Source organism: Myxine glutinosa, chromosome 9, assembly GCF_964187855.1.
Source record: "Myxine glutinosa chromosome 9, kmMyxGlut1.1, whole genome shotgun sequence".
In the NCBI taxonomy this organism is placed as follows: domain Eukaryota; kingdom Metazoa; phylum Chordata; class Myxini; order Myxiniformes; family Myxinidae; genus Myxine; species Myxine glutinosa.
In genome coordinates, this window is record NC_136269.1 from 108,241,955 (window position 1) to 108,254,453 (window position 12,499).

Consider the following 12,499-nt stretch of genomic DNA (forward strand, 5'->3'; position numbering starts at 1 on the left):
GTGCTGGATCGGAACGTAAAGGAGGGTTTACCGTGGGAGTTGTTGTATGCAGATGATCTGGTGTTGATTGCAGAAAGTATGGATGGACTGAAGGAGAAGATGAACAAGTGGAAGGAATGTATGGAGACAAAAGGTCTGAAGGTGAATATCGGAAAAACGAAGGTGATGGCAAGTGGTAAAGCATGTGGTGAGGTGGAAAGAACTGGGAAGTGGCCGTGTGCTGTGTGCAGGAAGGGTGTCGGAGTGAATTGCATTCAATGTACAATGTGCGCTGAGTGGGTTCATCAAAAATGTAGTGGTCTGAGAGGGTCATTAAACAGTGTGGCAGCTACATTCAAGTGTAAGGTGTGCACAGAGGGAGCTGCAGTTGGAGAAAATGTTGAGTTGGATCTTGGAGACGGCGTGAAGCTGGAAGGCGTGAAAACATATCCTTACCTAGGAGACATGCTGAATGGAGAAGGTGGATCAGACTCGGCAACGGTTGCTAGAGTGAGATGTGCATGGAAGACGTTTCGGGAACTGAGTGGCGTGCTGACGAGGAGGGGAGTGTCGTTGAAGCTGAAGGGAAAGGTGTATGCTGCATGTGTGAGAAGTGTTATGATTTATGGGACCGAGACATGGGTAATGAACGTAGAGCAACAACGAAGGCTGGAAAGGGTGGAAATGCGAATGGTTCGTTGGATGTGTGGAATATCGTTGAGAGAGAGGAAGACAAATGATAAATTGTGGAAGATGATGGGAATAGAGCCTGTGATGGATGCTGTGAAGAGAAACAGTTTGAGATGGTTTGGTCATGTGTTGAGGAAGGATGAAAGTGACTGTTTGAGAAGAGTGATGGAAATGAATATAGAAGGAAGTAGAGGACAGGGAAGACCGAGAAAGACTTGGCTAAAGATGGTCGAAGAAGACATGCGGCAAGGTGGTTAACAAGGGGAGATGCAGAAAATAGGGCAAAATGGAGAAGGTTGTCATGGGGACCGCAAGGCTAACCCCCACTCTTGCAGGGAAAATGGCCTTTAAATGCCTGTTGTTGTTGTTGTTGTTGTAGTTGTAGTTAAGTACTTATAAATTTCCTTTCTCTTCTGACCATTAACTCAGGCACCTTTTGAGTTAGGAAGCTGATATTTGGGCATGCCAATGACCAAGTGATTTGGCTGTAAAGGCAACGTGATAAAGTTAGTGAGGGTTCACAAGTATAATCGAGCGACCAATGGCAGACAGTCACAAATTTTGATTTATTGATTAATCAATTAATCGATTAATTATTTAATTATTCGATTAATGACTTCTTTTTTTTTTAAGTTACAGATTCGGATGAAATGGTGGTGGTGTTTGTGTTCTATTGGGCAATTGATTAATTATTTAATTTTTTCGATTACTATTTATTTCTTTTCATTATTAATCATTTATTTATTTTCTTTCTCATCTGGGCAATATCTCAGGCACCTTTTGAGCAAGGAGACTGATATTTGGACATGACAATGACCAAGTGATTTGGCTGTAAAGTGTATTTTTGATTTATTGATTAATCAATTAATCGATTGTTTAGTTATTGATTAATAAATTAATTATTAAATTTTTTATTAATGACTTATTTCATTAAATTTCTAAAAGTTACATCTTCGGATGAAGCACTAGTGGTGTAGTTATGCTATTAGCCAGTTGATTGAGAAAATATTTTTTGATAATCTTTTATTGATTTTAATTATGCAATTAATACATCAATTATTGTACACCTCTCCCTCCCAATACAATCTCCATGAGCTGCACGGCGGTATTGCTGGGCGCCTGAGGCGCCCCGAGAGGCGCCCCGGCAATGCTGCGCTGGAGGATATTTCATTATTTGGCATGGGGGCGGTGTACTTTGAATGTATCTGTACTTGTTTTACTTTTAATTTAGATGGCGTAACTCAAATTGCAAGACTGTTGATAATGTCCACAAAGTTTGGTGACAATGTGCAAAGTGGTGAGAGGTGATATGATACAAAAATGGATAGACAAACAAACTCCATGTTTTTATTTATATGGACATGAATTTGTGTGAAACAGGTAACCCTAACCCCAACAGGGATTGTTATCTAAAATTGCTGACTACGCTTCCAAAATAAATCGAAAATACTTGGAAAAGTATCTGAGAGAAAGCTGGGGTGTGCCTCTGCAGAAGGGAGGCACCGTGTCTGGTTTGGATGCTTCTTATCGGCGATGAGAAGGTCAAATCTGGGGCTTGTGAATACACAGCCAGTAAATTTAAAATCAACTTATAAAGTGATGATATTCACGATTAATCATGTTGGGGGAATTGGGAGTAGAGCTGTGAGGGTTGTAATAAATGTTTTGTTTGCTTGGTTTCCGGGCCACAAGATAAACTATACGATATTTTTTGCTTCTATTGCTAAAAGGAGAAGTGTGTGTGTGTGTAGTGTGTGTGTGTGTGTAGTGTGTGAGTGTGAGTACGAGTGTGTGTGTATGTGTGTGTATCCACTGTCGCTGCTCACTTGTATTAACTGGAAGTGATAGTAACCCGACACCTCTCATCCATGGACATTTCTTTGCCACTCTTTCTTCTAAAATGTTGAAAATGATGTTTAAAAGACTAATTGAATAACACATTTCATGCTAGCAACAGCAGGTTGAAAGTGTCCCAGTTAGTAGAAGCGAGTCACTGTAGCCCCACACACAGCACATGCGTGAAAAAGTCCTCATTAGCATTCATACATCATTTTGAAAGTCCCGTATTGCATTCATAAATCTAGACTGGGATTAATTAGTTTTAATTCAACAATAGATAGATTATGGTTCAGAGTTTATTTTAGCAGAGATGTTCATATCGCAGGTGTGACACTGCATTTGTATGAATCCGAATCTAAATCTAAATGCATGAATATAAATAAGATCATATCATATGATGTTGGCATGATTAGACACACATGTTCCAAAGTTATACTCTCAAACCTGTCTCCTTGCTCAAATACCTGGTGTCATTTGTTAAGTCTGTGCCTGGTGTATGTTCCTCTTCATCCCATTCCTCAATTAAAATAGCACCGGAGCCGACTGCTCGGGAGAAGGCCGAATGTCTCAATGCTGAGTTCGTTTCCAAATATCATGTCGTCAACTTCTCGCTCCATGTACCATTCCTGCACACCTGCACAAAACTGCACCTCGACAATGTCTTGCTCAATGAGAGAAGGTGAAGACATTTCTGGCAACCCTAGACAGCAATTGTGCAATGAGCTCATATGACATCAACACAATGCGTTCTAAAAATAAAAACCAGCTCTGTGACTCCTGCGCATCCTCTTTCGCTCCAAAAGGACCATCTGGTGAATCCTCCCATCCAATTCTTAAACAAACCTCTTAAAGAGGTTCGGTCTCCAAGATGTGTGGGCCTCAACATCAGCCATGATCCCTCTTAGGCAAACCATCCAAGTTGGCCTCCAAAGCCAGCTGTCGACTGGAATCCTCTAACCTGTCAAACCTCTACTTGAATTCAAACTTCTAACAACTTACAAGGCTTTTATTTACAGCACAATAGACTACTGCTCTCCCTTTTGGGCCATTGCTCTTGCCTCACACCTTTTCCATTTTGATGTAATAAAGGCCAAATACCTCCAATTCATTAGAATCTCCTGCGATAAAGCCGAATCCCTCGGTCTGCATCACACAGATAGATGGCCTGGCTTTTACCACTGCCTTTCTAGTTTTTTTTAACCACTGCATCCCCTGACATTTCCACGCTCCCCCCAACCCCTCTACCATTCCCTGTGGTGTACATTGAAGTCTCCTAAATAAAGGAATTCTGCTTAAGGGTGTTCGGACGTCATGGCCTCATGGCAGGAATTACTAGAACGGCACTCAGTAGAGAGCATACCTCCGCCAGGCTAAACAGTGTACGTTTTCTATCCACTGATGGGCCGGATCTGGATTCGGACCTGAATCAAAAGCCAATCGGCTTGTTCTAGTCACCTACCGAACTCATTCACCAAGTTTTGTCATAATTCGTCCACAACTTTTCGTGATATCATGCTACATATCGTTTTTGGCCCTATCACTCAATGGTGAAGAATTACTTTTTAAAAGTTTTTAAAAATTCCCTGATCCGGATCCGGATTCGAATCTTCACGAAAATTTAATCTATTCGTCCTCGTCATACACCCAACCTGTCCACCAAGGTTCGTCTGCATCCGTTTACAACTTTTTGAGGTATCTTGATTTGTATCGTTTTTGCCCCATCTCTCAATGGTGTAGAATCACTTTAAAAATTGTCAGATCCAGATCCAGATGTTCAAGATCTAATCATTTCGTCCTTGTCACACACCCAACCTCTCCACAAAATTTCGTCCGAATCCGTCCACAACTTTTTGAGACGTCTTGTTCACAGACAAAGAAACAAACAGACATACACCTTCGGTGACGGAGGTAGAGATAGTCAAAGAAAGCGATAAAGTTTGTAGAATCGGGAGAGCAGTAACTGCAACAGAGAAAAACAGTGATGGTCGGGAGACAAATTTTAAGCCAGATGACATCAAAGTTGGGAGATTGAGCTCCACAAGGCGGACAGCAGGTGTTTGGTGTTGGACTAGACACAGACTCCTCCTTTGAAGCAGAATCGTGTCTGTATTAGTGACTTTGTGGTTGAATGGATAAAGCGTCGTTTAATTGCCCTTGCTGGTGTTCATTCAAATCCAATGTCTGATCAGCAGATATGTCCACATACTCCAACAAAATGGCAACCTGTACAGGAATGGGTCTTAACCATTGAAAAACCTCTTGAATGCTCTGATGCTCTGTCAAAAGTATGGGCTTCCTGCACCATGACCAGTGACCACCAAATCTGCAGTAAGGCCTGCCATAGTGGCACGCTCACAGGCGCCAAGCTGCACGAGAGACTCATAAAAACAGGAAGCTGCTTCAAGGCATGACAATTACAACTAAGTCTCCTGTGACAAAAATTATCCGGGAAACAATTTTACTCCAAAATAGCTGGGGAAGGCAGCTGCTTTGTGGATGCTCAGCAATCCTGCCTTAAGGGCCACAGCATCGTATGTAAAGAGTCACAAGATCGAACCGAAAAGGCCACCAGGGAAATACCATCTAAATTTACTAAATAGTGAATAAAAAATAAAAAGTACCATCATAAAACATGAAGTGTGATAACATAAATCACTCTGGCTTTTCATTGTGCCTCCAAAAGGGCAGTCATTTCAGTTGCGTTTCAAACGCATCCATCCTGTTTACACCATACCCTAAGGCTTACACGACAACGACGACGACGATGAAGAACCCCGTATGGCTCACAGTTCCATGTGTTATTCCTACCTTATAAAATGTCTGTTCACATGTTTCACAAATCCCCACACATTTTTCATGCATCATAGTTTTTATATACATCTGTAACTAAGCACCCAATACAAATTTTATGGACTCATGAACAATAGGGTCCCTATCCAAGGATATAGTGCACTTGCACAATAATAATTAACTACATGAGAGGTCAGCCTGAGACATCACAGAAAAAGGTTTACAAACAATAAGGGCAGAAATAAGTCTAACAAGAGCGAGGTCAATGGCGTGCCATTGCAAATCCCAACGCCTCCCACCTAAAGCAAAGTTGAAATATGGTATAATATAAAAAATATGGTATAAATATAAATCCCTGGTGTTGGGCTAGCGGCTAGGGTGCCGGCTTAGGATCCTAGGATCCTGGGTTCGAATCCCGGTCAATCGCTGAATTAACGCCAGGGGGGTTGACTCAGCCTGTCATCCTTCCGAGGTCGGCAAATTGAGTACCAGTTCACTGGTAATTCCCTGCTTGTCGTTAAAGGCGGCAAAAAGGGTTGGCGTCAGGAAGGGCATCTGGCCATAAAACATTGCTTCAAAAAGGGGACCGAAAAACAACAACAACCACGGTTCCCGAAAAAGGCCAACCCCCGCTTGCGGGGAAAAATGGCCTCTAAAGGGGGGTTTTTTTTAATTTATATAAAATAAAGTTTTTGTTTGTTTGTTTGTTTGTTTGTCTGCACGCGCTAATCTCCTGAATGGTGAAAGATAGGAGGAAGCCTCTGAAACAAAAAATGTCGGGACAGGCCCCGGGAGGGTTATAGGCTAGGTGACGAGGCCGGTCGAGGCCGCCTCGGCCGGGCTGGGCCCATTTCGCAATTAAAACCTGAGCTGAATTATAGTAGTCAATCTTCTACGGCCGTGAGTAAAAGCTCAATTATAGTAGTAAATTCATTCAAAAATAACTTAAAATGTCGGGACTGGCCCCGGGAAGGTTATAGGCGAGGTGGCGAGGCCGGTCGAGCCCGCCTCGGCTGGGCTGGGCCCATTTCACAATTAAAAGCTGAGCTGAATTATAGTAGTCAATCTTCTACGGCCGTGAGTAAAAGCTGAATTATAGTAGTAAATTCATTCAAAAATAACTAAAAATATCGGGACGGGTCCCGGAAAGGTTATAGGCGAGGTAATGAGGCCGGTCGAGGCCGCCTCGGACGGGCTGAGCCCATTTCGCAATTAAAAGCTGAGCTGAATTATAGTAGTCAATCGTCTACAGCCGCGAGTAAAAGCTGAATTATAGTAGTAAATTCATTCAAAAAGAACCCGGGTGCTTTCGGCTAGTATGGCATAAAGTTCCACCAGGAATAACCCAATATCAAATTTTGAGTTTAAAAAAATTCCGCTTTGACCCCTGTGATCGATCCTAAGGGATGAACCCTGGGGCATGAACTGGGAATCAAATTCAAACTAGAACAGCACTCTTCAACGTCGCCCAATATACCTCCGCCCACATTATTACATCATTATACATACTTGTACCAAGTTTGATTTAAATTCCTTCAGCTGTTCTCAAGTATCACATTTTTACTTGATATGACCTCTGACCTTTGACACCGAAATTTAATCGCTCATCTTTGCATCATAATATATACTTGTACCAAGTTTAGCCAAAATCCCATCACTCATTCACAAGTTAGCACAATAACAGAAATTTTACCTAAAGGATCTCTGACCATTGACCTCTTCAGCCTGTAATCTAATCCGTTTATCTTTACATCATTATACATACTTGTACCAAGTTTGACTTCGATCCCTTCAGCTGTTCTTAAGTTATCGTGGAAACGAAAACCTATCTCGGATGGACGGACAGCCGGTCAGACAACCATAATGCCTCTGGTGACCGTCAGCGGAGGAATAAAAAGGCCTGTCATTAAGGACTGACGGATATTTCCCCACACTTTCTGAGAAGATTTTAAAATAAATTAACTGAATTTGTGAACCCCCCCCCCCATTTTCAGCCTCTTCTAGGGGCCGATCCAGATTTGGAGCACAACCCCATGAGAACTTCATGTTGTGAAGTATTGCATCAAATTTGTCCATATCGTTCATATAGTTTGTGAGGAAAATACGTTTTAGTTCTGTGAGGGATTAGGGAAGGGAGCCCGTGACCCCCTTTCCAGGAGAGATACAGCCATGGGGAGCAAAAGTTAAGGTTAGGGCATGGTCACGATGCTGCATGGCCAGTTTGGTCTCGATCAAGTTGCCGGTTTCTGAGAAGATAATATTTGATTGAAATACCAATATTTGGAGCAAAATCCCACTTTTACCCCCTTTAAATGGGTGGATCCGGATGGGGAACAGCTCCATGAGAGGTTACCGTCCTGATGTATTGGACCAAATTTTGTCCATATCAGTCGGGTAGTTTGAGAAATGTTTTAATCAAATGCTAACGTACAGCCATATGTACGTACGGATGGACGGCCGTACACAAGGACCCACTCAATGAACTTATTTTGGAGAAATAACGTAAAAATTGTTAAATATTCATGCGTTCCCCAATGTTGATTGCATGTACAGTACTGTACAACGTTTCATTAAAATGTGCCTATAATTGCATTTTTTTGTTATTCAACCTTTTGACACCCGCCTCAGGGGGCGGAGCCCAAGATGAAACTGCTCATGAACCTTCTTGCCATGTGGTGATCATAACTACCAAGTTTGGTGAATTTCTGCCCAACCGTTTAGGAGATAGCATGACCGACCGACAAAGATACAGACAGACAAAGAGACAGACATACATGTGGACATACCAATGGCAGACAGACGGAGCCAATTACAATATCCCTCATTTTTTTTCTTCAAAAAAACGTGGGGATATAATCAGAGCCGAATATCAAGTGTGCATTCAGAGCCGAATCGTACACTTAAATTAAACGATTCCAACAGGGGAGAAATGTGCTGCTTTTGGATAAGCAAAATACGAGCTTGTTCAACTTGCACATCAACATGCATCTAAACGAAGACAGTTTATACACATGCCATACCTTTCTCAAAAAGACGCACTGGTACCTTCTTAAGCTGGCAGCGGCTGAGACGATTTCGACGGGTTCTTCTATTTTCCCGTACGCAGCGTACCACCTGCCAGAATGCATCGTCCGTCACAAAAGTTTCGTCTGACACAAAACGAGCAAGCAAGATGGTTCTACGTTCATAACCGATAATGACAAAATGGTCACCATTTGTTAGGTCTCACAATGCCAATGTTGTCACGATTTATTCAAATTTGCTTCCCACATACAATAAGGTAAACACATCTTGTCTGAAATATTAGACACTGATTTTTTTAAAGAAAACCTTTGCAAAAAGTGTAGTTCCGAGAAATTGATCCAAACATTTGCTTTGACTCTCCAAAATTATAAACTGGCTTCTCATGCAGAGAGTTATGTTCTCAAATTTATTTGTAGGTGAAGTCTTTTCTCGAATACGAACAGAAAATCAGCATTCCAAAGGCATCTGTTATATATACATACATACATATATATATATATATATATATATATATATATATATATATATATATATATATATATTGTTGCGGATATGAGGACTGTATATTTTTTGGATTGTGTAAATTATTATTATTGTTTATTCTGCGCCCCCTACCTCCGGAGCTGTGTAAAGGTGAAAGGGCATCCCATAATTAGTCCACAAGCATACACATCAGCCAAATAATAGAATACCCCTGTTTGATAGTTATCTCTTATTCTGTGTTTTAGAGTAAGGCTGTGTCTCCCATTAATTGAAGTACTCCATTGCACCAGTGAAAGAGAATAGATCCCCTTTCATTCCCATCCCCAAAATCTCCATTCCCTTTTACATCCCCTCTGGTCATTGCCAAGCCTCGATTGCCAAATTACCTCCCCTCCAATAACCGCCATTGACCATGAGGCAGGGTCGGAGAAGAAAGGCGTGTCTCCACCTCGTCATAGAGGGGAAGAGGGGCGTGCCCGCCCGTCATCATCAAGGACGGAGCGAGAGGGTCGCGCGACCAACCAGGGCCGAGGTGAGCACCCCGATGGGCGTGTCCAAAAGGCCGGCGGCTTAATCGCCGGAGGCGCTATAAAAGGCGCGCACGAGAGAGAGTCGTGAGTTGGTCGTCAGTGGAGGAGTCAGTCAGTGGAGTCGGTGGTCAGTTGGTTGCAGTGAGGAGTCGGTGGTGGTGGTCAGTTGGTTGCGTTGGTTGCGGTGAGGAGTCGGTGGTAAAGAGTGAACGAACGCACAAGAAAGAGTTGAGGGTTTGGACCAGACGAGTCGGACAAGGCCTGGCAAAGCACGCGACGTCCACAGCAGCAGCTTGGGGGCCTGAACGGCGGCTGCTAAACGCGCCGGTTGTGCTGCAGGACCCCCTTGGACCTTCCTCTCCCTCCAGCCATCCACCTCCTGCCATTCCATCCTTCTTGTGTACGTGAGTTTGTTCTGTTTGTTCTGTCCTGGGTTAATTAAGTCTGTATAAGCTAGTATTTTCACTGTGTCACCTGCGTCTTATGTGCTTGTAAATAAACGTGACTGCTTTCTTTTTGCTTATGTGTGTAAATAGTCAATAAATTCAGTAGTATTTCCAAACCTTTCTTTGCCTTCGTTTTCCTCTTTGCATTCGTCGTTTTAGTCTTTTCCCTCATTGAGCAGCCGCGGTGCGATCTGGTCAACATCGGGTGGAATCGGGTTCTAATCGGGGAGTAACTGTTCGGTCGCGGTTGGACCATCCGCTCGGCCCATCATACCATCTAAACCGCGATCAGTAACAATATATATATATATATATATATATATATATATATATATATATATATATATATATTATAATAGCCGTAGATGATTCTGTTGGGTGTCTGTCCGGGGTGTGGCTTACTCGGTTTGCAGAGTAGCTCCACCCATAGCTCCACCCATTCTGGGAGTGGCTTCATATAATTATAAACAAATATCCACCATTTTATTAACTCGCATAGCTTTGAGGCCTGTTTTGTAGGCCCGTGGTGTCTTGCTCTCTCCCAGTTTTATTTCAAATCAAATTCGATATATCATTTCATTTTTCACAGTCGCTAACATAGTTTTAGACTCGGTTGAAAAAAAACGGGAAGAAAATACAATGAAAGTTGCCGTTTATAGAACGAAATGAATTCTCAAACGCCTGTAACTTCAAGGCCATTGAGTCTCTCTCACGCCTTTATCTCCAATCTAACTCACCATATGATTTCATTTTTATCGATGGTTTTACTTTTAGACTCGGTGTCAGCAATAATTGAGAACATTCCACACACACGGGAAAATGCAGAGATATATTTTTAAAAATCACGTCATGGTGTATCATACACCGCCCAACATGACACCGACGGCAATGTGTTGATATATATTAAAAATTCGCTTTTGCTTTTCCGTTAAGATATATTACTTTTTCGTTTGATGACAGTCGTCACAAAAACGACAACAATGATGCCGACATATATTTCTTCGTTTTTATTTCATTCAACATTATTAGCCGGAAGTAAAATATGTTTCAGGAAATTACCGAGAGATATTTCTTCGTTTTTTTTATTAGTTATGTGCGCATACACTTTAAATAGGTTTATTTGAAATCTTTAATTTTCCACAAACATTCCACACACGCGGGAAAATGCAGAGATATATTTTTTTAAATCGCGTCATGGTGTATCATACACCGCCCAACATGACACCGACGGCAATGTGTCGATATATATTAAAAATTCGCTTTTGCTTTTCCGTTAAGATATATTACTTTTTCGTTTGATGACAGTCGTCACAAAAACGTCAACAATGATGCCGACATATATTTCTTCGTTTTTATTTCATTCAACATTATTAGCCGGAAGTAAAATATGTTTCAGGAAATTTCAGGACGGGGAATTTCTTCGTTTTTTTTATTAGTTATGTGCGCATACACTTTAAATAGGTTTATTTGAAATCTTTAATTTTCCACAATATAATTTACTTGCCATTTATCATTTGATGATTACGAGACACTTCCTCTTGAGGATCGTGACAATTCATGCGCTGCGTGGAAACTTCTATTTCCAAAATGAATGAGACGGTCGATGAAGAACGCAGACTTGAACAGGATGTAGCAAGAAAGCGAATGAGACGGGCGAACGAGTCCGTCGACGAACGTCAATGCAAACTTGCGGGGTCACCCGTGGGAATCCCACGGGCATGGATGTGTGTGACATTTCGACATATTGAGTTAGATGCTGCACATTCATTTTTACAAAATGGTTACTGGCAAGTCATCAGATCCAGAAATGGTGTAATGAACACAATTTATTTACGCGCAAGCAAGAAAGCAAGACGGCCCGATTTCCGATTCCGACGGGCGAGACGGGCCGAAGGGCGAGACGGGCCAGACGGGCCGACGGGTGAGACGGGCCGACGGGCGAGACGGGCCGATTTGGAGCAAGAAAAAGAACGAGACAGGAGAAAAACGAGAGAAACGAGACGAGGAAAGCCGATTGGAGAGGCGAGTGAGGAGCGATTGGAGAGGCGAGTGAGGAGCGATTGGAGAAGCGAGTGAGGAGCGATTGGAGAGGCGAGTGAGGAGCGATTGGAGAGGCGAGTGAGGAGCGATTGGAAAGGCGAGTGAGGAGCGATTGGAGAGGCGAGTGAGGAGCGATTGGAGAGGCGAGTGAGGAGCGATTGGAGAGGCGAGTGAGGAGCGATTGGAGAGGCGAGTGAGGAGCGATTGGAGGAGCGAGTGAGGAGCGATTGGAGAGGCGAGTGAGGAGCGATTGGAGAGGCGAGTGAGGAGCGATTGGAGAGGCGAGTGAGGAGCGATTGGAGAGGCGAGTGAGGAGCGATTGGAGAGGCGAGTGAGGAGCGATTGGAGAGGCGAGTGAGGAGCGATTGGAGAGGCGAGTGAGGAGCGATTGGAGAGGAGAGTGAGGGATTGGAGAGGAGAGGAGTGTGAGGGATTGGAGAGGTGAGGGATTGGAGAGGAGAGGAATGTGAGGGATTGGAGAGGAGAGGAGTGCTAGGTGGAGAGAGGAGAGTGTCAGGTGGAGAGAGGAGAGTGTTAGGTGGAGAGAGGAGAGTGTCAGGTTGGAGAGTCAGTGTCAGTGTCAGGAGAGTGTCAGGAGTGAGGGGTCACATATTATGTGAAATAACTAAATTGTGTTCATTACACCATTTCTGGATCTGATGAATTGCCAGTAACCAT

General features: G+C 42.9%; 1 protein-coding gene across 1 annotated transcript in view; it reads right to left on the bottom strand.

The window, feature by feature from the left end:
- The window catches only part of LOC137435110 (E3 ubiquitin-protein ligase RNF13), a 111,456-nt gene that overhangs the window by 20,282 nt on the left and 78,675 nt on the right, over window positions 1–12,499 (bottom strand). Inside the window, exon 8 of the mRNA XM_068128583.2 lies at window positions 8,319–8,412. Within this exon, the coding sequence (XP_067984684.1) occupies window positions 8,319–8,412 (94 nt within the window). The remainder of the gene's footprint in view (window positions 1–8,318; window positions 8,413–12,499) is intronic.